We start from the raw sequence: 24076 nt of genomic DNA on the forward strand, positions 1-24076 counted from the left end.
TCTATTCAGGTTCTTTACCCATTTTTTAATCAGTGTTTGTGTTTTTGCTGTTGAGTTGTATAAGTTCTTTATATATTTATATATATATTATATATATATTATATATATATTATATATATATTAACCCCTTTAATTCATATGCAACCACAAAAGACCCCAAGTAGCCAAAACAATCTTGAGAAAGAAGAATAAAGCTGGAGGGATCACACTTCCTGATTTCAAACTAATTACAAGATTTTAGCAATCAAAACAGTATGGTACTGGCATAAAAGTAGACACATAGACCAATGAAACAGAATTTCAAACCCAGAAATAAACTCACACATATACAGTCAACTAATATTTGACAAGGGAGCCAAAAATATTCAATGGGATGGGATAATCTCTTCAATAAACGATGCTGAGAAAACTGGATTTCATATACAAATGAGTGAAATTGTACTCCTATCTTACACTGCTCACAAAAATTAATTCAAAATGGATTAGACTTAAATGTAAGACATGACACCATAAAACTCCTAGAAGAAAACATAAGGAAAAACCTCATTGACATTAGTCTTAGCAATGACTTTTTGGATATGACACCAAAAGCACAAGCAACAAAGGCATAAATAATTGAGTAATACTCCATCAAACTAAAAAGCTTCTTCACAGCAAAGGAAAGAATCACAAAATTTAAAAGGCGACCTATAGAATACTACCTGATTCTTTCATAAGAAGAAGTCCAGAGAGGTAAAAAACAGAGTCTCATTTAAAAATATAAAAAGGCATAGATATACACAGCCATCCACATGAGCAATGCAATAGCTATGTCACAAGATCCTTGGAAACATTCCTTGCCCAACAGGAAGATCTTGATCACTTTGAATATTTTTTTTTCTTTACTTTTATCCTGCGTCGTAAGAAGAGCACCACAGAGGTCATGGCTGGTAAAGTTTTTGTTTTGTTTTCTTTGTTTGTTTTTTCATCAGATTGTGTCTTTCGGAGGGAATATTTAGGGGACAGTATTGACTTCAAGTTTTTCTACTGGACTCGGTATAGTTTGTGGGGGATCACCATGGGCTGTTGTCCCTAATAGGAGACTTAAAAATGACGTAATTGTGACCATTACTGACTCTGACTTCCCGGGACAGACTCATCAAAGCAATAGCACAGGTGGAGCTCCTCGGGCTCCTGGTAACCCACCAAAGCAGAACAAGGAGAATAGTTTGGATAAGTACAGTCTTATTTTAACTTAGCTGGGTTAGAATTCTGGGAGTGGGCATCCATGGGCTTAAAACGAATGGAAGAGATCTTAGCTATAGTAAATTAGTCATTCCTTGGGACATCTAACTAATACAGAAAGAATCTAGAAAAAAGAATCCTGGGTATTGAGGTGACACAGTGATATTTCGTAAGATATTTATAAGTCTCAATGTTTCCATACTGCCAACAGATAAGAGACTAAAGGAAAAAAGGAAAATATTTGTTAACTCAGTATCGGAGGACACAGTTGACAACTTGCTGGATGACTTACTAAGTGAAAAGGTGCTGAACCAAGAGGAGATTGAAATAGTGAAAAAGACAAATGTTACAACTATAGCCAAGGCCCGTGACTTGATTGACTTTGTGATCTGCAAAGGGTCCCGTGTCAGCCAAATATTTATTGACTATATCTGCAAGAGAGATTCCACCCTTGCTTACAAGTTGGAATTTTCTTCAGGTAAGATTCCTTGATTCTGTTTAAGGGATGTCTCAACTTGCCCTTGTATCTTGTTACTGAATTTCTGCCTTCTTATTCACTTGTTAGATCAGAGATGACTCATCAGCTCTTAACCTCATAGCTACTCACCATCAGGATAGCAATCATGTGCCACAGATCATACTAAACTGCTCTCTCTGTTCTCTTTTCCTTTGTCCCTGCAAAATGCTCCCAGTTTTCTGCTTCATGTTTGCACTACATGTTACTCTTTGTTTGAAGTATCTTTATATTAGAGGGTAGTAATTCGATCCTATGGAAATAACTTGAAAGACTTTATTCTAATCTTCCCAAAGAAATGAAAGACAAAGACCTTTACTTTGTCATTGACAGTAGGCTTTTGTGGGTCATGAAGGCACCTGAAGAGAAATTGGATGCACTTTCTTCTCCTCTTCTCTCTACTTATTAGATTTAGACAGGTTTTTAAGCCATTTCTCTGGCAACGTCTCCCCACCTGCCAAAATTTATAACTCAAGTGTTTCAATAATGATGTAACTAACATGCCATTTCTTCTGCATGAGCAGTGTCATTATTTTCCCTATTTTTTGTTTTTACAATTAGAAATCGTTCTCCTAGTCTTCACTGTGCCAAATCCAAATGCTTTTGCCTCATGAAAGAAACTAAATACTAGTGCCAACAGTCAGGGTAGTAGGGTCCAAAATAGAGTACTCAATAAAATGTCTTTCCATAACTTGAAACACTGTGCCCTTCCATTTTCATGAGGCCAAAGCCCACAATTCTTAACTTGGCACACATTCTACCTCTCCAGGCTCAGCTTGTATCCCACTTTGCACAACTGTCCATGTTCTATCTAATAAAACACAGTCTCATTTCAAGGGCCTTGTACTAAATTGATACTAGGACCTAGATGTCCTTCGACGTACCTTACCAGTGAGACACTCAGTTTGTGAAAAAATTTAGCTCAAAATTTAGCCTGAATTTCTTGAACTGACCAGTTCATTCATTCATTTTTCTCAACAAAAACTTCTGAGTAACTACTGCCAATGACTCTTTTTGACCTTGGGCATATGTAACTTTAAAATAAGACTCACATGTATTTGAGACTGTAGTGGGGAAGGGGTGACAATTAGAAGTAAAAAATAAGTAAAATTTTTGTAGATATTTATAGAGCTATAAAGAAAACTGAAATATGATAATGAGATAGCTTAGCATAGAAAATGACTGGAAGGTTACCTGGATTAGGTGGTCAGTTAAGGTCATGCTTATTATATGAATGACAAAAGCCAGTCTAGGTCCAGGGCAAGAAAACCACAAAAAGAGGGGATAGTAAGTGCTGGTAGAATGGATCTGGGGGATGAAATAGGTAGAAGATTAGGAAAATAGTGGAATCAAGGAACAACCTCTAGGTTTTCAGCTTGGTCAAATGAATGGATAGTGGTGTCATTTGTTAAGAAGCAGAAATGTGAGAAAAAGTTAATTAAGATGGTTGAGGCTATCAGGAGTTTGGATGCACTAATCTTGAGATGCTTATTATATCCAAGAGTAGATGGTAAGCAGAAAGTTGATTACATAAGTCTGGACCTCAGAAGAACTGGAGACATTAAGTTGGGAGCTATCTGTTTAGCATCATGGAACTGAATGAGGTCACACTGAGATAGAAAACAAAAAAGAGGCCTATAACAAAGCACCAGGATGATTTCAGTAATCCCAGGAATCAAAGATAGCACTAAAATCTAGACTGAAACAACTCACCACAGTCTGCAGGAGCAATGGCAGCCAGGAAACATTGCTATTTTTTGATTTAATGTGAGCCATATATGTGTACATAATACCTAATTCTGATTCCATTGTTTTCTGAGTCCGCATTATGTTTGTAGTAGCTAGACAGTAATAATGATAACACTTCTATAAAGCTTAACATATGCAAGCGCTATTCTAAGTACTTCTTGTATATTAGCTTACTGAATCCTCACAAAAATCTAAGGAGGAAGGTACTATTTTTGTCCTCACTTTCAGTCAAGGAAACTGAAGAACAGAGACATTAAGTAATCTATGTTCATATGGCTGCCAGGTAGCAGAAGGAAGATTCAAGTCTCTTTCCAAAATCCATCTTTGTGACTATTAAGTGGTAGCGACTCTTGAACAAGAAGGTCTTTCTATTCAGTGATGCTAAACTGATAAACTGGACATCTATGGGAATCCTGTTATTTGTGACTCTGCACCAAGCACACTGTTAATTTTGATTATTTTCTTACTCCACTCAATGTTTATAGTAATTAAAGGAAAAAGACCCCTTTGTCCAGTCTTTTTTCCTTCTTAGGGGGTCATTTTTGGCTTTTTGGTATCATTTCCCCAAAAGTAAACTAAAGACTAGTCAGAGGAGAAACGTCCATCAAGATTCTCCCGTCTGAATCTGCCCTCCTGATGGTCCTCAACACACTTGCTCCAGGACACTGACCTCTGCTCTGAGCTCTGGGTCTTCAGCAAGGACAGCTAACAACCCTCACCACTCCCAAGCACCACAGCAGGCCTCATGCTGCCCTGTTACTCAGCCACTCCACAACATCAACAACAAATAAAACATCTCCTCCATTGTTCAACTGAAGCAAGAACCCAGATTTTAAAAATAACCTTATGTAGAAATCAAGGAGAAACAAGAGTCAAATGTCTGTATCTATGTATAATGTGGGAAGAGAGGGAGGTACTTATACAAAACAAAAATCACTTCTAGTTATTCTCAGGGACTTGCCAATCTTTCTAAATAAGAGACTAGATTTAAACGAGATTCTTAGTGAGTTCCAAGAATTGAGGCAGATCAATAGAGTCTTGTTAGACCTCTTTCCTTCTAGTCTTCCCCAAAGAGTCACAGGCATGCATTTCTGCATCTTGGTACATCTCGGAACTAGATAACTTTCGCCACAAAGGGGCTGTCTGTCTGACCTGGCCACAATTCATCTATGTTGGACAAAACTATAACTCTTATAAGCTAAGATGTCTTCTTACAAAATTTTCTTCTATCCTTCGAGAGAATGAGTGCCCTTCTCTGTAATGGTTTCTAGGGTGATGTAAGGTATAGGGCCCAACAAAAGAGCCAGTATACCAGGTATCACAATTCTAATTGTTCCATGTCTTTTAAAGCCTTTCCAGAAACTCTTTCTAGAAGAACAGAGTCAGCATCCACAGAACCCATAGGCAAACTCAAGCTTTGTCCTCGTGAAAAATTCCTGGAAATATGCAAAATGGATGCTGGAATGGTGAGATACTCAACGAATGGAATGGGGAAGTAAAAAGAAGTGGAGTTTCCCTAGATATAAAATATGCAGCTGTCCTGAGAGTGATAAATCTTTTTTAGTGATGATGTCTTGAAGCACTATAAGGGTTAAAAGATAATTGTAGGTAAGTATTTTATTCTAGTAGGAAAATTAGATATGCAATAATGAAATAATAATGCTGCAATGCATTATATATAAATGATAATATATATATATTTATATGTGGATGTTATAAAAAGTAATGTCCCTTATAGGGACATAAAGATTTAGTTACCATCAACCTGGACTGAAGTAGGTGGAAAATATCCTGAATGTTGAGAAGACTTGAGATGGATCTTGAGTATTACATGAGGTTTGCCTAAATGAAAGAGAGTGGAGAGGAAAGAGAGAAAATATTCTAACGCCCTCCACAAAACCGTTGAATAAAAGTTCCACATCTGTTCTTGTTCACCACTCTGGAGTTTTGCTTTCCTTTTTTTTTGGTGAGGAAGATTGGCCCTAAGCTAACATCTCTTGCCAATCTTCTTCTTTTTGCTTGAGTAAGACTGCCCCTAAGCCAACATCTGTGCCAACCTTCCTCTATTTTGTATGTGGGATGCCACCACAGCTTGGCTTGATGAGTGGTGTGCAGGCCCACTCCCAAGATCCGAACCTGCAAACCCCAGGCCACCAAGGCAGAGCGAACCCAACAACTACGCCACTGGGCTGGCCCCAGGTTTTGCTCTTTTAATCATATGTTGGGTTAGAGCCCATTCCCCATTCCTTTTGCTTGCTTTCAGAAACTCCTTCTACTATCCATTAGCAGGAGAGTATAAAGAAACAGTTCTGGCAAAAGTTAGCAGCCAAACAAATAGCTGTCATATCCTTGAGAATGTAACTCTGACTATGCTGTGGATATGCAAGAAGAAATGCCAGGCATCTAACTTGCCTTTGTTCTACAGATTTATCCAATAAGAAAGAAGGGGGACCGCACTCGTCTAGCCCTCATCATCTGTAACACAGATTTTGACCACTTCCCAAGGCGTAATGGGTTCAACCATGACATTATTGGGATGAAGGGGCTGCTTGAGGACCTGGACTACAGTGTGCATGTGGAAGAGAACCTCACAGCCAGGGTAAGAGTCCCTCCTCTCTACAGTATATATAAACCTACATTACCATGTACCTCTAATGACTAACCAGCTTTGTAATTTGGGGCTATTTATTTAATTTATCTAGAAGCCACCTTTTTAAACTTTAAAATGGAAGATTAAAGCTAGTATCTATAATCATCTATACTTCCTTTGAGCAGTGTATATGTACATTACATGTATATGTATATATATACATGTGTTTGCATGTGTATATATATTTCAGCCACAGTGTTGCCATTACTGTTTTAGCCATTTTATTATTATTAAAACAAAAGCCCCTCACTTTACTTTACTTAGGAATCACACACACACACACATACATGTACACACACACATGCACAAACCTTTTGTTCCAGAATGTGGTGGTGTGGTGACAGCTGGAGAAGGGGTTCACCCGGAAGTCATTGTAGTCATAGAGGACACAGCCACTGAGAGAACTGTGGCAACACTGGGGTATGTGGGTATGTGGAGAAGTAGAACATCCTAACTCCTCTCTTCTACTGCTCTCTGATTTCTTCCAATCTTCTGCTAGTGCCTTCTATTAGCCAAACACAATTTGAAGCTTGTTAACAGGAGAGCCCAACAGGTGTGATTCATAGAGCCACAAAACAGGGATGATAAGAGCAGGGAACGAATCTAGGGATTGGAAGTAAAAAATAACAAGCACAGGAGAGTGATGTCAGTGAATATAGAGGAGTAGGAAATGCCAAGAATCCATCTCTCTCTCTTCCTGGAGAACAACTGTACTGACAGAAACAGTCTAAATTGACTGTTTTCAAATTCCCAAGTTTATTTGAACACTTGCAGTTTCTAGAGAACAGCTCAGCTGGTAAATTGCAGTTAATTTCAGTCAATTTCAGCTGTAAGCACAGTGGTTCCTACACATCCATCACCGCCAAGTCCTGTGGCAGGCAGCTGCGGGGACAGCAACCTGCATTTATGGTGTCACTTGATGGATCCAGAGTGGACAATAAGGACTTTGGCCTTCAAATATCAGGGTTCTGTATTCTGATGGTGTCATATCCTTGAGAGCTGTTTTGGATTACTGAAGGGTGGGCACAGAAACTGGATGCTGTTGTTTCCGTCCCCATGGACTGAAGTGGCTTCCAGGAGATTTAAAGTAGGTGCGCCAGGTATTTTTGGACATTCAAAAACAACCACAAATACTGGAGAACTTAGAAACCTGTGCTCAGGTTCACAAAAACCTGAGAAGACCAAGCTTTCACCTTAGGCTAATCTTTGGTACAGAGATACACTAAAACAATGATAACAACAACAGCAATTGCAAACCTTGGAACAGGGTGAGAAAGTGACTTCCAGAGTTATAACATTATAAAACTCCAATATCCAGTTTTTAACAAAAAATCACAAGGCATATGAAGAAATGGGAAAGCACAGGTCATTTAAAGGGAGAAAAATGAATGGAAAGAAATTATCCCTGAGGGAGCCCAGGTGGCAGATTTATTAGATAAGACTTAAAACAACTGTCTTAAAAATGCCCAAAAAGCTAAAGGAAGACATAAGCAAAGACAGGAATAAGATATATTAACAAAACGAGAATGTCAATAAAGAAAAACAATGAAATGGAAGCAAAAAGAAATTCTGGAACTGAAAAGTATAACTGAGCAGGATAGAAAAGCAAGAAAGAATAGCGATGAAACCAAAACTTGGTTCTTTGAAAAGATCAACAAAGTTGACAAAATTCTGGCTAAACTGACAAAGAAAAAGAAATAAAGAAGATGCAAATAAATAAAGTAAAAATGACATTAGAGATATTAGTTCTGTTCCTACAGGGATAAAAAAGGATTATAAGGGAGTATTATGAACAATTGTACACCAAAAAATTAGATAACATGGGTGAAATAGACAAATTCTTAGAAACACACAAACTAATAAGACTAAATCATAAAGATACACAAATTCAGAATAAATTTGGAATAGCAAAGAGATTGAATTAGTAAGGAGATTGAATTAGGGCAAAGAAAAGTCCTGGACCAGAGGTCTTCATTGGTGAATTCCACCGAACATTTGAAGAATTAACACTAATCTTTCTCAAAGTCTTTGAAAAAGTTGAAGAGGAAGGAACACTTCCTAATGTATTCTGTAGGGCCAGAATTGCACTGATACTAAAGTTAGATAAAGGCATTATAAAATAGAAAATTACAGAGCAATATCCCTTGTGAATATAGATGTAAAAATCCTCAACAAAATATTATTAAATGGAATCCAACAGAATATTAAAAGGATATTTACCCTGGTCAAGTGGGATTTGTCCCAAGAATGTAAGAGTGATTCAACTTAAGAAAATCAATGTATTACATCATATTAATAGAATTGAATGAAGCAGTAAAAAGACATGATAATCTTAGTTGGTACAGAAAATGACATATGACAAGGTCAAACATTCTTTCATAATGAGAACTCCCAGAAAACTAGAAATAAAGAGAAAATTCCTTAGAATGATAAAAGCTATTTATGAAAAACCCACAGCTAACATTACACTCAATAGTGCAAGACTGAAAGCTTTCCCACTGAGATGAGGAACAATACAAGGGTACCCACTTTCACTGCTACTATTCAACATTGTAATAGAAGTTCTAGCCAGACCTGTTGGACAACAAAAATGGATAAAAGACATCTAAATTGTAAATAGAGGGGTAAAATTATCTCCATTCACGGGTGACATATCCTATATATAGAAAATATTAGAGAATTACAAGAAATCTGCTAGAACAAATAAATGAATTCAGCAAAGTTTCAGGGTACAAGATCAATATAGAAAAATTTGTCTTGTTTCTATACACCAGCAATAAACATATGAAAAGAAAATTAGAAAAGCAATTTCATTTACAATAGCACCTAAAATGATTAAATACTTAGGAATAAATCTAACAAAGAAGTTAAAAGACTTATATACTAAAAACTACAAAGTGTTGCTGAAAGAAATTAAGGAAGATCTAAATAAGTGGCAACTCAACCTATTTTCATGACTTACTATTGTTAAGATGCTGATGTTCCCCAAAGAGATGCAACATAATTCCTATAAGAATTCCATAGGCCTTTGTTGTTTTAGAAACGGAAAAGCCAATCCTCAGATTCATGTGGAATTGCAATGGGCCCCAATAGTCAAAGCCATCTTAGAAAAGAAAAATAAGATAGAAGGACTCATACCTCCCAACTTTGAAATATACTATAAAACTACAGTAGTTAGAACAATGTGGTACTGGCATGAGGACAGACATATAGATGAATGGAATAGAATGGAGTAGCCAGAAATAAACCCTCATTTGTATGGTTAATTGTTTTTTGACAAGGATGTCAAGGCTATTCAAAGGGGAAAAGACAGTCTTTCAACAAATGGTGCTGGGAAAACTGGATATCCACATGCAAAAGAATAAACTTGGACCCTTGCCTTACACCATGTGTAAAACTAACTCAAAATGAATCAAAGATATAAACTTAAAAGCTAAAACTATAAAACTATTAGAAGAAAACTTTGGAGAAAATCTTCATAACATTGGATTTGGAAACAACTTCATGGATGTCATCAAAAGAATAGTCAATAGTTGAAAAAAATAGATAAACTTGACTTTATCAAAATTAAGAACCTTTATGCTTTGAAGAAAACAATCAATAAAGTGAAAAGACAATCTAAAGGATGGTAGAAAATGATTGCAAATCTTATATCTGATAAAGGACTAATATTTCTAATAGATATAAGACTTTCAAAGCTCAACAACAACAATGGAATATAAACAACCCAGCTCAAAAGTGGGCAAAGGATTTGAATAGTTATTTCTCCAAAGAAGATATACAAAAGGTCAATAAGCACATAGAAAGATGCTCAGTATTATTAGTTACTAGGGAAGTTCAAATCAAAAGAACAATAAGACACCACTTCACACCTACTAGGTAGGCTACTAGAAAGAAACATACATATGAAAAATAAAAAGTATTGGCAAATGTGTGGGGAAATTGGAACCCTGTGCATTGCTGGTGGGAATGTAAAATGGTGCAGCCAGTGTAGAAAACAGTTTGGCTGTTTCTAAAAATGTTATACTACTATACAACCCACCAGTTCCACTGCTAGGTATATATCCAAAAGAATTGAAAGGGATTTGAAAAGATATTTGTATACCAATGTTCATGGCAGCATTATTCACAATAGCTAAAAAGTGGAAACAATTAAAGTGTCTATCAACAAAGGAATGGATAAACAAAATATCGTATATACATACATAAAATGGAATATTATTCAGCCATAAAGTGGAATGAAGTTTTGATATATGCTAGGACATGAATGGGTTTTGAAAATATTATGTTTAATGAAATGTCAGAAAAAGAACGACAACTATTGTATGATTCCACTTACATGATGTAGCTAGAATATGCAAATTCATAGAGAAAGAAAGTAGGATAGAGTTTACCAAGGGTTAGGAGAAGGGGATAGGAGGAGTTATTGTTTAATGGATACAGAGGTTTTGTTGGGGATGATGAAAAAGTTTGGGTATAGATAGTGGTGATGTATATAGAACACTTTAAATGTATTTAATGCCACTGAATTGTACAGTTATGAATGGTTACAATGATAAATATTATGTATATTGTGAAATACTTGTCAGAATTATTGTAGTAATTATGACATTAACAGAAGCCACAACAAAATAACAATGGCCATTTCTGAGAACATTCTATATATTGGACACTGTAAAGTGCCAGGCACTTTCCATCTATTCTTTGTATTGCTCAAAGCATCACTGGTAGAAAAGGTTGGTATCATGATCTGGTGTTTAAAGATTTACTCTCTTTCAGGCCATGGAGTTGGTGCTAAGGACATTTGCCACCCGCCCAGAGCATGAGTCCTCGGATAGCACATTCTTGGTGTTCATGTCTCATGTCATCCTGGATAGAATCTGTGGGACTATGCACAGTGATGAAAAGCCAGATGTGCTATCTTATGACACCATATTCCAGATTTTCAACAATCGAAACTGCTCCTATCTTAAGGATAAACCCAAGGTCATCATCATCCAGGCCTGCAGAGGTGGTAAGTTCTGATGGGGTGCAAGGGACAAGGAGATGCGTGTCATGTAAGGTTGTACTGTGTGTTTTATATCTAGTGAAAATGACTTTGTACCTCACTTTAGTGCAATTATACTGAATAAATGTCTTTGGAAAAAATAGTTAGGGGTGATAATAGAGAAATTGGTATACAAGTTAAATATAATTGCCATCTACTCTCAGTGAACCATAGCAAGTGATGATGATATTGTTAACTCTAAATAAACTTTACATAGAATTATTAAAGTGGTGGCATGAAATGACTTTAATTTCAACATTTGCTTATCAAAATTTTATGATCTTTGACCCAAGAAGTGTTTCACATGATAGTGAGGGATCAAAATTTAATACAATGCTAAGTAAGTGAAAGAAGCCAGACCTCAAAGTCTACAGATTATATGATTCCATTTGCATGGCATTAGGAAAAATGTAAAAGTAAGGGGACAAAATCATGTCAATGAATGACAGGGGCAATCCTTCCAGAGAATGGAAGGATTATTCTGTATCTTGATTGCACTGGTAGTTACATGATCATATATATTTATCAAAACTAGTTAAACTCTACACCTAAAAAGAGTGAATTTTACTGTATGTAAATTATACCTCAATAAACCAAAACCAAATTATTATGGCATTGCTTTCTCCCATAAATATTTTACTTCAAACTTTAACATAATTATATCCCTCGGGGGATGGCTTAGAAGGTAGAAGCAGCAATGGGAAAGGAATGGGAATGAAAAGACTGTTTTTGAATCTTGCATCTGTTGTTGAATAGAGCAAATACTCCCTTCCTTGACTTTGCACTGGGTTAACTTACTATCATTAAACCTCAAACTGCTCACTTCACTTAGGAATAGTCAATAGTAGTTTTTAGCACCATTAATGCTTCTGAGTAATAGGTACCTTCCAGCTTCAGAAGGGAGTTGCTATTCATTTACATCCTGTTAGATGTGAATAAAGTTGTAAGCCTTTACTCTGTATGCATGTGTGTGTGTGCGTGTGTGTGGACGTGCATGCAGTGAATTGGCACACCTTCGTGAAAGAATATCCTGTTTATTTAGCTGTCAAAGGATTGGTAAAATAGGTTCAGCAGTGAATAACATAACAAGTCAGTGTTTCTTCAGCAAACAGTGGAGAACTGTGGGTCAGTGACTCTCCAGCAGCCTCAGCAGACAGCTCTGCACAGTCTCCAGAGGATGTACAGGATGATGGTGTTCGCAAGGCCCACGTGGAGAAAGATTTCGTTGCTTTCTGCTCCTCAACCCCACGTATGTAGTTTTCATTTGTAGGCAAGGATTTGCGGAGATGAGGCTTGCCTACCTGCATGATTTGGCCCATGATCCCAGGAAAGAACACAGGCTAAACATCTTTGGAAGGCATTTTTAAAGGAATAGAGAGCTCATCCAAGTTTCTGCAGCTTTGTTTTATAGCTTCTTTATAGTCACCCAATCTCTTCCTACCTTTCCATCCACTCAGGTGCCAGTGTGCCATGGCCTGTGAGTAAGGGGTCAGCCAGTAAACACACAGCAGGATTGGTTTAGTGAGTCTACTGTGCGTCACAGCATTGTTACTGCTGAGATTTTAAAAAGAAAAAGGGGACATGAGCTCCTTTGCAGAAAGTATATTTTCTAGTTTGGAAAATAAGAAATATAAATATGAAATATTGTTAAAAGATTATCCAATAATCAATAGCACTTGGTAAAGCGAGATTACAATGTAGGGGTAGTAAAGAGTTTTCGAGAATCTATTCCAAAACCCACCATGTTTAAGGTGATATAACTTGAAAAAGAAGATAGTATAATAGGGAGAATAGTATTATCTAGCCCGGACAAAAGTAGACAGAATTTCTAAAATGCTCAAGCAAAAGCTTATTTTTACTTAATATGTATTATTTATTTTACTTTTTATATATGTATATATATATTCTTATTTAATCTTTAGCACATCTGTGTCAGGTAAACACTATTATCTCACTCACAGAGATAAGGAAACTAAAGCTTACAATAATCATATAAATTGCCTGAATAAACACTGGTAGTATTTTGCCAGATATGAATCGAAGTCAGCTTGATTCTGAAGTTTAGGTTATTTTGGCTAAACCAACAAAAACAATAGAGAGCCTATATTATGTAGAATCTTGAACCATTCCAAAGTCAGAAACATGTAGACTTTTGTGCCCAGAAATGGGCTGCTAAAAGACCAGAACGTAACAGCCTTAGCAAAAGCAGTCTCTCGGTGATTCATCTAGGAATTGAACCAACCACTGTTAACTCAGAGAGAACACCTTCAGGGTTACCTGCTGACTGTCCTGTTATCTAAAGGGGCCATCAATGTTGTGGTATTGAAGCATCTTCTGAGCCAGACAGACATGGGTTCAATAACTGTTCCATCAATTTGTAGCTGTTCCACCTTGAGAAAATTTTCCAGATTAAGTGAGAGAACATTTGCTAGAAAATGTGATAGTATCAATTTAAACATATCTATTTTAGATTTTGAACCATAGAACTGTGATTCTAGAACTCTATTCCCTGATCTGTGGTGCTATAACTTTTACATGATGTCTTTTATGCTTCTCTCTAAATCCACCATGTTACTTTGTATTTAAAGCTAAGTACAGAGATCTCAGTCTTTATTTTTCCTACTTGCTTAAGTCTGTTTAGAAATATTTACAATCTATGACTTTTCTGAAAGGATGAAGGCTGTAACTCAAGATTTATCATTTCCTTTTATGCACAGATAATGTTTCTTGGAGAAGTGCACGTGGTTCTCTCTTCATTACACAACTCATAAATTATGTTCAAAAATATTCTTGGTGCTGTCACCTAACAGAAATATTTATGAGGGTAAGTAACACATTGTATGTTATGCTATTTATTCATTCATACAAGCCAAAGCAAATGTGTGTGATAACCCACCTGCATATTTTACACAAATGGTAGAATATTATTCACACTGAGGCAGACCTTGCTTTTTAATTATTTCCAAAGAACTAGGCTCTGGTAGGTAAAGAAAGTTAATACATGTTGCATCTCTGTATTCAAAATATTAATTTGGGAGATAAGGAAGAGATAGCGAGAAATACAGAGTGCAGAATATTTGAAGAGAAAATTATAATCTGTGGAGATGATGTAGTATGGAATAATATTTACTTAAATATTTGGAATCACAGAAAATATTGTGGTATAAAAATTTATTTTTGATAAATATTTTTGATTTCCTTTGTAAATAAGAACTAGGGCTTCCTGATGCAGATAAAAACAGTAAAAAATGAACAGACAGAGTCTCTTATGTCATAGCTAATATTCTAGTAGGAGATATAGGTAGTAAAGATCACATTATTCAAAAATATGTCATTTCCAATTTTTAGGGAAATGAACAACAGAGTTTTGTGAGAGAGAATAAGGGAAAAGTTCTATGTTAGATATGGCTATCAGTAAAGTGTAAGTTTAGTGGAATAGGGCAATTTGTGTGCATTTTTGACTGGCATAAAAAGTATTCACTGGTCAATAAAAAGTGTTTAATGGAAGAGAGATGGGAGGGAGTGGGTAATGAGTGAAAAAAGAATCTGAGATAAGGTCTTAAGGAACAAGAATTTGGGATGGAATTCTCAGAGGACTGAGAGGAACAAGTCTTGATGAGGATTAGAGAGAATCTCCTAGGTTACGGTCTCCAGTGCATAAACCCTGAGGTGAAAACTTGTGGTTGAAATCCAGGGGTCAGAGACACCTGCTTCTAGCCAAGATGGCCTAGCAGAGACTAGATTTACACTTATGTCTAGAACAAACAAACCAAGAAAAAAAAACCAAGACAGACAAAATATATGAAGCAATAGTTTTCAAAACCCTGGACATTAGGCAATGAAAGACATTGATCCTGAGAAATGAGAAACAAACAAGTCTGAGCCCTGCGATGACCTCAGCTTATGATTTTGAGAGAGTTTTCAGGCCACAGTACAGAGAGGCAGAATCCAGTGGACTCCTCAAGTTGAGGAGGCAGAACTGACGATCCTGAAAGAGTGAAGTGGTCAGAGTTCATGGAACAGAATGTCAAAGAGGAGAAAGCTACAGAGAGAGAGAACTCTGGAGACCTTCAGAGGGTCCCCATCAAGAATTTAGTAGAGAACTGTTCAGCGTCTGTGAGGAAACTACTGAATTAGAGGAAAGACTACCCTAAGGGGTTAGAAGGAGAAACAGTATGGTGCACATAGACCCAGGAATAGTGTCTACTGCCACCAGCCAGACTGGAAAAGTCTCATAATTTGCCTGCAGAGTACTCAGAAGGGTCTTGCCTAAGTTGTGGGGAATAAGGAACCTTGAAATAAACAATTTGCTAGTCCTTTCCAATAGATCTAAAAGCAAGACTCAAAAAGATCAAACTGCTCCCAAGTAACTTAATGCATCCAAGAACAAAGCACAAAAATACATACAAAAATATCCAGAACTTGAAAATATAAAATTCAAAATATATAATATCCAATAAAAATACAAGGGATGCAAAGAATCAGGAAAATAAAACCCACAATTGGCAGAATAATCAATCAATCAAAACTTATCTGTAACTGGCATAGATGTTAGGATTAAGCAAAAAGGACAATAAACAGTTATTGTAACAGTATTCCATACATTCAAATAGATAAGTAGAGTCATGGAAGATGTAAAAAGATGTAAATTGCATTTTGACGTATGAAAACTAGAATATGTGAGCTGGAAAATATACTGGATGAAATTAAAGCAGATTAGATATTGTAGAAGAAAAAAATAATGATTTTGAAGAAACTGTACAAGATGAAGCACAGAGAGCAACAACAAAAATACAACAAAAAAAATAAAATCACCAGTGAGCTGTGAGACAAATTTAAAAGGCCTAACACATGTAAATGGTGTCCTGCAGGGAAAGAAACAAAATAACATTTGAAGAAATAGCAGCCAAAATGTTTCCAAATGTATTAAAAACTATAAACCCACAGATTCAAGAAGGGCAACAAACTTGAAGTATGAAAAAAGCTTAAAAAATACATTAAGGCCCATCTTGGTCTAATTTCTCTAAACTGTTGATAAAAAGATAATCCTAAAAGTAAAGAGAAAAAAGAGACATACTACATACAGTAAAGTATGGCAAGAAACAAAGTAAAGAATGGGAGCAGATTAATTATCAGAAACAATTCATGCTAGAAAACAATAGTGAAAGACAAAAAAAAGGTGATTCTAAAATTCTAAGTTCAGAAAAACATAAAAAATATATATACACTTTTACTGAGGAAGATTTGCCCTCAGCTAACATCTGCTGCTAATCTTCCCTTTTCTTTTTACTTGAGGAAAATTAGCCCTGAGCTAACATCTGTGCTGATCTTCCCCTATTTTGCATGTGGGTCATCACCCCAGCATGACTGCTGAGTGCTGTAGGTCTGTGCATGGGATCCAAACCTGTGAACCCATGCTGCCAAAGCAGAGAGAACCGAACTTAACCACTATACCACAGGGCCAACCCCATAAAAATATTTTTTAAAGACAAAGATAAAGTAGCGACATTTTCCGCCATACAAAGCTGAAATATTCTATCACTGGCAAACGAGCGCTATAAGAAATGTTAACGAAAGTCAGTTACACAGAAGGAAAATGGTAACATATGGAAATATAGATCTACGGGAAGGAATGGAAGTACTGGGAATGGTAAGCACATGGACAAATATATATATACATATATTTTTCTTTTTAAAGACACTCTTTAAAGGAAAATTGATGGTGTAACAAAAATAACAACACAAGGTGAGACTGTGATAAGTGAAAGTTTTATACTATAAAACCTGAATTAACTACTAAAAGAACAAAATAAGGAATTATAGCTAATAAGCCAACAAAAGACATATAACAAAGTCACAACAATACTTAATCCAAGGGAAAGCAGAAAAACTGGAAAGGGAAAAAAAGAACAAATAATACAAATTTTAAAAATTAGTGAGGTGAAAGATTTAAACTTAACTTTATAAATAATCACATTAAATGTAAATGGTATCAATACATAAATCAAATGTTAGACATTGCGAGATTGCATTAAAAAAACAAGACTTGCTCTCTATATCAAACACACTTTACATATAATGAGACAAATATTTTAAATGTAAAATGATAGAAAAAGTGTATACCACACTAACACTAATCAACAATAAACTAGAATAGGTTATTAGAGTCGGATAAAATAAATGTCATATCAGAGAATATTAGGAGGAATAAAACTGTGTATAAGGATTATGGGATCAACTAATGGGAAGGACATATAAATTCGAAATATTTAGGCACTTAGCAGTTTTAATATGTAGGAACCAAAAATGGATAGAACTGCAGAGAGAAATAGACAAATCCATGGCTAGAGTCAGGGATTTCATTACCACTCTCTCAATATTTGATAGAACAAGGGCACAAAAAATGAAAGACAGAGAAGATATGAACAGCATAACTAAACAACTTGAGCCAATGGTGTGTATACAGCACTCCAATCGACAATAGTAGAATACATAATCTTTCCAAGTGCACATGAAATATTTACCAAAATAAAACATATTTTGAACCACAAAACAAGTTTTAATAAGTTTAAAATGATTTCAATCATACAGAGTATGTTCCAGCCAAAATGGAATCAAATTAGAAATCAATAATAAGAAAGTCTGTAGAAAATCCAAATATTTAATAATCTACTTCTAAAAAACACATGGATCAAAGGAGAAATTAAAATGGAAATTAGAAATCAATTTTAACTGAATGCCAATTAAATACAACACTTCAAAAACTATGAGATACTGCTAAAGAACTATGTAGGAAGAATTTTAACCCCAAATGATGAAATTAGTAAACAAGAAATGTCTCAAATCAATGACTTCATTTTCCATCTTACAACACTAGAAAAAGAAGAGCAAATGAAAAGAAGAATAAGAAAAAAAGGAAATAACAGAGGTAAGAATGGAGATTAATAAACTGGAAAATATAGAAACAGTAGAGAAAATAAGTGGAATCAAAAGATGATTCTTCTAGAAAATTAACAAAATTGATAGAAGTAAACAGACAATAAGAAAAAAAGTGGTGAAAACTATTATCAAGAATGAACAAGAAAAACTGACGTCATTGTGATTCTACAGATAGTAAAAAGATAAGGGAATATAATGAATAACATTATGCAAATAATTGCTACAACTTATATGAAATGGATACATTCCTTGAAATACACAAACTATGAAATCTCAGTCAAGAATGAGCAAATAACCAGAACAGCCCTATATAAATTAGACAGATAAAACTTGTACTTGAAAACATTCCCACAAGGAAAACTCCAGGCCCAGATGGCTTCAGTTGTGAATTCTACCAAACATTTAAAGAAGATATAATATCAATTCTATACACATTCATCCAGATAATTAAGAAGTAGGAAATATTTCAAAAACGGTTTTAAGGGACCAGCATTTTGCTGCTAACAATACTGGATAAAGACATTATAAGAGTGGGAAAATACAAATATTCCTCCTGCATGTAGATACAAAATTCCTAACAAAATTTTAGCAGGCAAATCTAACAATATATAGAAAGCAAAATACCTCATGACCAGGTATGATTTACCCCAGGAATGTAAGGTTGACATAACATTTGAAAAGTTAATCACTATAATTCCTTATTTTCATAAATGAAAGAGAGAAAGAAACAAAAGAGAAAGAGAGAGAGAAAAATAAAGAAAAAATAAGAAAGAAAAAAAGAAAATCCACATGACCATTTCAATAGACACAGAACAAACATTTGACAAAATCCAAATTCCCTTTGTTGTAAAAGACTCTCAGACACCTGGAAGGAGAATTTTCTTGTAGTGATGAAGAATATCTATGAAAACACTGCAACTAATATGATATTTAATGGCAAAAGACTGAATAATTACCCCCTAGGATTGGAAATGAGACATCTCTATGCCTAAGTCTCTTTTGTAAAAATGGGAATAAGGGTAGCATCTTTCTGGTTGGACTGAGATATGGATTTAATGAAATATTACGCACTAATGCCCCAGTAGAGGTTCTGGCACACAGCAAGTCTTCAAGCACTGAAAGCTGGTGACTGTCTACACAATGGTAGGGAGGTGGGGTTACACAGGAAAAACTTGAAGAAAGAAATAGAGATAAAGCAAATATAGGAAAATGTTAATAATTTGAACTGACCATACTAGTGTTCATTTTACTGCTTTTTTTCAAATTTTCTGTATGATTGGAAAAATATTTACAATAAAATTTTTGGGAAAAAAAATTAGCGTCCAGAAATAGACTCAAGCATGCATGGACAACTAACTTTTGGCAAAATTATGAAAGCAATTCAGCGGTGAATAGGGTGTTTTTAACAAATGGTACAAGGACAATTGGATATCCATATGTAAAAATAGTGAACACCTATTCACTCAAGAACCATATGCAAAAATTAACCCCAAATGTACCTGAGACCTAAATATAAAACCTACAATTATAAATCTCCTAGAATGAAAATTAGGAGAGAATTTTTTGCGACCTTGGGTTATGCAATTATTAGCCATGAAGCCAAAAGCATGATCTATTAAAAAATGATAAATTTGACATCAAAAATAAGGTTGTCTCTTCTTCTAAAGACATATTTAGGAAATTAAAGAGACAATACAGATTGGAAGAAAGTGTCTGATTTTTTTCATAATATAAAAATAACTTTTATTCATGACATGTAAAGCTTTATAATATATAAAACTTTTATTCATAATATATGAAAAACAAAGAAGTCTCAATACTCAAATATGGGAAAAATAAAACTAAAACAATCACAAAAAATTTGAACAGACATTTCACACACACACACAAACTCATGGCAAAGTAGTACATGTAAAGATGTTCATAAGTCATGAGGAAAAAGCAAATTAAAACTGAAATGATTAACAATGAACACCTTTTAGAATGGATAAAATTAAAAAGACTGAGCACACTAAAAGTTGGGATGTTTAGGGGGGAACTGAAACACTCATACAGTGCTGCTGAGAATGTGAAATAACCCATCCACTTTGGAAAATACTTCAAAAGGCTCTTCAATAGGTAGTCACACACCCACCACATGACCCAACTATTCCTGTTCTAGATATTTACCCCAGAGAAATGAAAGTATGTGGTCATAAAAATACTTTAACATGAGTATTCATAACAGCTATATTTGTAATAGCTCAAAACTGGAAACCAACTAAATGGAACAATTAAAAGGACAAATAATGGTGTAACCATAGAGTGGAACATTGCTCAGCCATAAAAAGGAATCAACTATTGATGCATATAACTTCATGGGTAAATCTCAACATAATTAGGCTGAATGAAAAAGGTGAGATTAAAAAACTATACCTAATGAATGATTTTGTTTATATGAAATTCTAGAAAAGACAATGTCACCTGTATTGACAGAAAGCACATCATTATTTGCTTGGGAATTGGGGGCACAGTTTGGAAAGGAGAAATTACAAAAGGTTGTGAGAAAACTTCTGAAGATGATAGACATGTTTATTACATTAATTGTGACGATGGTTTACCAGTATCCGTATATGTCAAAACTCATGAAATTGTTCACTTTGAATATGTGCAGTTTATGTCAATTTTACTTCAATAAAGCTCTTCTTTTTCAAATCTGGAGATCAGAAATAGAGTTAATGGAATAATTGAGGTTGGTGGGTGTTGAATTTGTTGTCATAATAAACTACCACAGACTTAGTGGCTTAAATAATAGAAATTGATTTCTCACAGTTCCGGAGGCTGGAAGTCTAAGATCAAGGTGTCAGGAGGGTGGTTTCTTCTGAGGCCTTTCTCCTTGGCTTTCAGTTGGCCTCCTCACTGTGTCCTCACATGAGCTTTTCTCCGTGCACTCACGTTCCTGATGTCTCTCCTTGTGCCCAAACACGCACCAGTCAGACTGGATTAGGGTGCCCTCTAATTGCCTCATTTTAACCTACCCACCTTTTGAAAGGCCCTATGTCCAATATATCCACAATCTGAGGTACTAGGGTTAGTGGCTTCGATGCACCAGCGTACAGATTTTGGGGGAACATAATTCAGCCCATAACACTGGGGTCTTGAACTCAGTGGGAATTTATTTGAAGGTAAGGTTTAGGCTCTGACTTAGGGTATCAAGTTACAGATGTCAGTCAGGAATTGTCAGCATAATTAAGGGCTTGATCACTTTTTAGGTTGTTATAGCTATTCTTCCCTCACTTATCTACAAAAGTCCTCAGTCCTGATCATCCTCATGTTGGCCAATGGTGCGATGGGCTCTATTTCTGAACAAGGGGCAGGACTCAAAACTTTCTTTTTATTTTCAGGTTCAACGATCATTTGAAGAACCAGGTGTTAAAGCCCAGATGCCTTCACTTGAAAGACAAACAATGACCAGACATTTTTACCTCTTTCCAGGCAATTAAAATTAATAAGTACCTACAGATGATGTTAGCAAATCAAGAAATCGACAATACCAGGGGACAGAGTGGGGTAATAGTTTGTGCTCAAATGGACTACACAATATTTTTTATTTATTGTTTTATTCTTGCCTTCTTCTAATATCCATCAAAAAGAAAATTTTGTCTTTTGGCCATGGACTAGTAACTGATATTATCATTATCTTTCTGCCATAAATATTTCAAAAAGTACGCAAAGAATTTGGTACAGCTATTTTCATATATTGGACAACAGGAAGTGCAGGACTGCTTTTACTAAGAGAAGAGAAACAAATAAGGTAAACTCTAAAATTATGCCTCTGCCATTCATGGTTTTATGCCAAAACAAAATTTCTGGTATACAGTGCAGGAAGGGATAACAAGCAAAATGTGGCAGTCTCATTGAGTCAGGAAACAGAGATCAGAATTCAGGGATGTTGAGGCAGCTGAAATGTGAAGGATTGAATTCCGGAGGTGAGGGAGATATACAGAGAAAGCACTCCAAATAGCTATAGAGTGGTCCTCTTGAGTCATTGGCTGAATATTTAATTCTCCAATGAGAGGGGTTTGCCAATCTCTTTTTCAAGAGTTCATAATATCTTCCTCGCTCTGGTGTCTGTCTGCAGTACTGCAGGTTCTGTGGTGCTGCAACAAACAATCTGAGTTCTCCTTTCTTTTCAGTGGCCCTAAAGCATTCCAAGTTTGCTGCTTTCCTATCAGTGCTCTGAATCAGGTGAGACAGAAACCCCTACCTTGAACAACTCCCAAAAAGCCATGATATTAGATGTACATTCCGCTCTTCTCTTTCCCTCCTGAGCAAGAAGCTTCAGGTTGGGTGTTTTCTGCCTATCATGCTGAGTTGTGCCGGCTTGGGGAAAGGGCTATCACACTGAAATGCAACAGCTTTCCTTACTTGTTTCAATGCAGTTGTTCTCAGCTTTGTGCTTCCCTGGGATTTTATGACTTTTTAACTGGCTTCTGGAGATCTCAGAAAGGCTTTGTGGTATCAATAGCTGTCGTTGACAACTTATATAAAAGACTACAGTAGAAGATGCACTTTAAGGTAAATTGGGTCCTAATGTACCGCTAGTATTATGGTGATGATTACATTTAACTGATTTTGTTTTCTTGTGTTCTCCTGATATCAGTTTTTTTAAAACACATCAAAGCAAGGATGTTTTCTGTAATGAAAAGGGCAATACTTTCAAATAGCTATTTATTCATTCATACTCGTGACAAGCCCACACACATTGTTATCTAGCAGTGGGAATGATCAGATCCTGATTCAGCAGAGATTGCTAACCACAGAGGAACCAGGTCTTTGATCAACGGAATGCATAAATATCTTAACTCTGATCTGAAATCATCATGAGGTATCCAAGGATATATCTAATATTGACAGTGGTTTGATAATTTCCCTATTCAAATTCGTTCTTCTATTGCGGACCACAGGCAGTTGAAATCTTACTTCATGCACTAACTTACTGTTCAGATACTTCTTCAATTTCTCACACTAACAGCCAACACTCTCTGTGGTCAAAATCTTTTTGAATATGCACAACGGTTTCAGTCAACAATTTCTGTATTCATATCAATAATAGTCATTGTATCTTGGAAACGTTCATACATTTTATTTAATTTTTAGTCACCAACACCCTTAAAATTTATGCTCTGAAAATAACTCAGTATCATAATTACTAAGACACCTAATTTTTGACTCCTAGTATCTGTCATCAATCACTCAATCACAGAAATTATCATTCCAGCAGAACAGCTGTTACCACTTACGTCAATTTGTTGACCATTCCTAGTCATTTGAGGATCATGTTGCTGCAAATGTCTCTTTACAATTTCTTACCATTCTTGAACAAAAAAGAGACATTTGGTGATTGGAGACTAATACTGTACACGATGAAGCTGTTGTTACTTCAGGAAATGGCTTAAGGTATCTTTTGCCAAACATTCCTTTATCCCTCTTTTCTGCAAGAAAGGACAGACAGTCCAGCCTTCTGTACTAGAAGCAAACTTGCCAGTCCCCCCAAGTTTATGTTATTTCTTGCTGTATTGCCATAAAACATAAAACAAATTAACTCTTTGTCTTTTGATTTCTTTGACGTGTAATACAATTATCCATGAGGAAGTGGGTAAGTGGAACCTTGAGATTAAAGGTGGGATTTCCTAATTTAAGGTACATTTACTGTACAAAAATGTTCATTTTGCATTAATGAATAAGCTGCACTTCAGCTGAATCCAAATTCAGTGGCTCTGGAATCTTTTCAAGATACAACTTCAGTGTCAAAGTTTTTTGCTGCCTGCCCAGAACCTTAAATTACTGTTGGTAATTATTCTTATGTTTATACCTTGTAATATCTCAGGGGGTATTAGTAGGAAGAAGCATTTAGAGCAGTGTTCCCAATTTTAAATGTACAGATAAGCCACCTGGTGATCTTGTTAAAATA

At 35.6% G+C, this 24076-nt stretch overlaps 1 protein-coding gene across 1 annotated transcript; it reads left to right on the forward strand.

Annotated features, from left to right (window-relative positions):
• The first annotated feature begins 907 nt into the window (after positions 1–907).
• LOC106837665 (caspase-1-like) lies at positions 908–23680 on the forward strand. Its single transcript, XM_044752168.2, has 8 exons — positions 908–929; positions 1436–1702; positions 4838–4953; positions 5913–6086; positions 10917–11151; positions 12290–12433; positions 13902–14008; positions 21507–23680. The coding sequence occupies exons 1-8, from the start codon at positions 923–925 to the stop codon at positions 21603–21605; spliced, it is 1149 nt and encodes a 382-aa protein (XP_044608103.1). The 5' UTR covers positions 908–922; the 3' UTR covers positions 21606–23680.
• Positions 23681–24076: the final 396 nt, after the last annotated feature.

This window comes from Equus asinus, chromosome 20, assembly GCF_041296235.1.
Source record: "Equus asinus isolate D_3611 breed Donkey chromosome 20, EquAss-T2T_v2, whole genome shotgun sequence".
NCBI lineage: Eukaryota > Metazoa > Chordata > Mammalia > Perissodactyla > Equidae > Equus > Equus asinus.

Coding starts and splice junctions, on each gene's coding strand:
- LOC106837665 (XM_044752168.2), top strand. Junction 11,152..12,289: donor CATCCAGGCCTGCAGAGGTG/GTAAGTTCTGAT, acceptor GTGTTTCTTCAG/CAAACAGTGGAGAACTGTGG. Junction 14,009..21,506: donor TAACAGAAATATTTATGAGG/GTAAGTAACACA, acceptor TTTTATTTTCAG/GTTCAACGATCATTTGAAGA.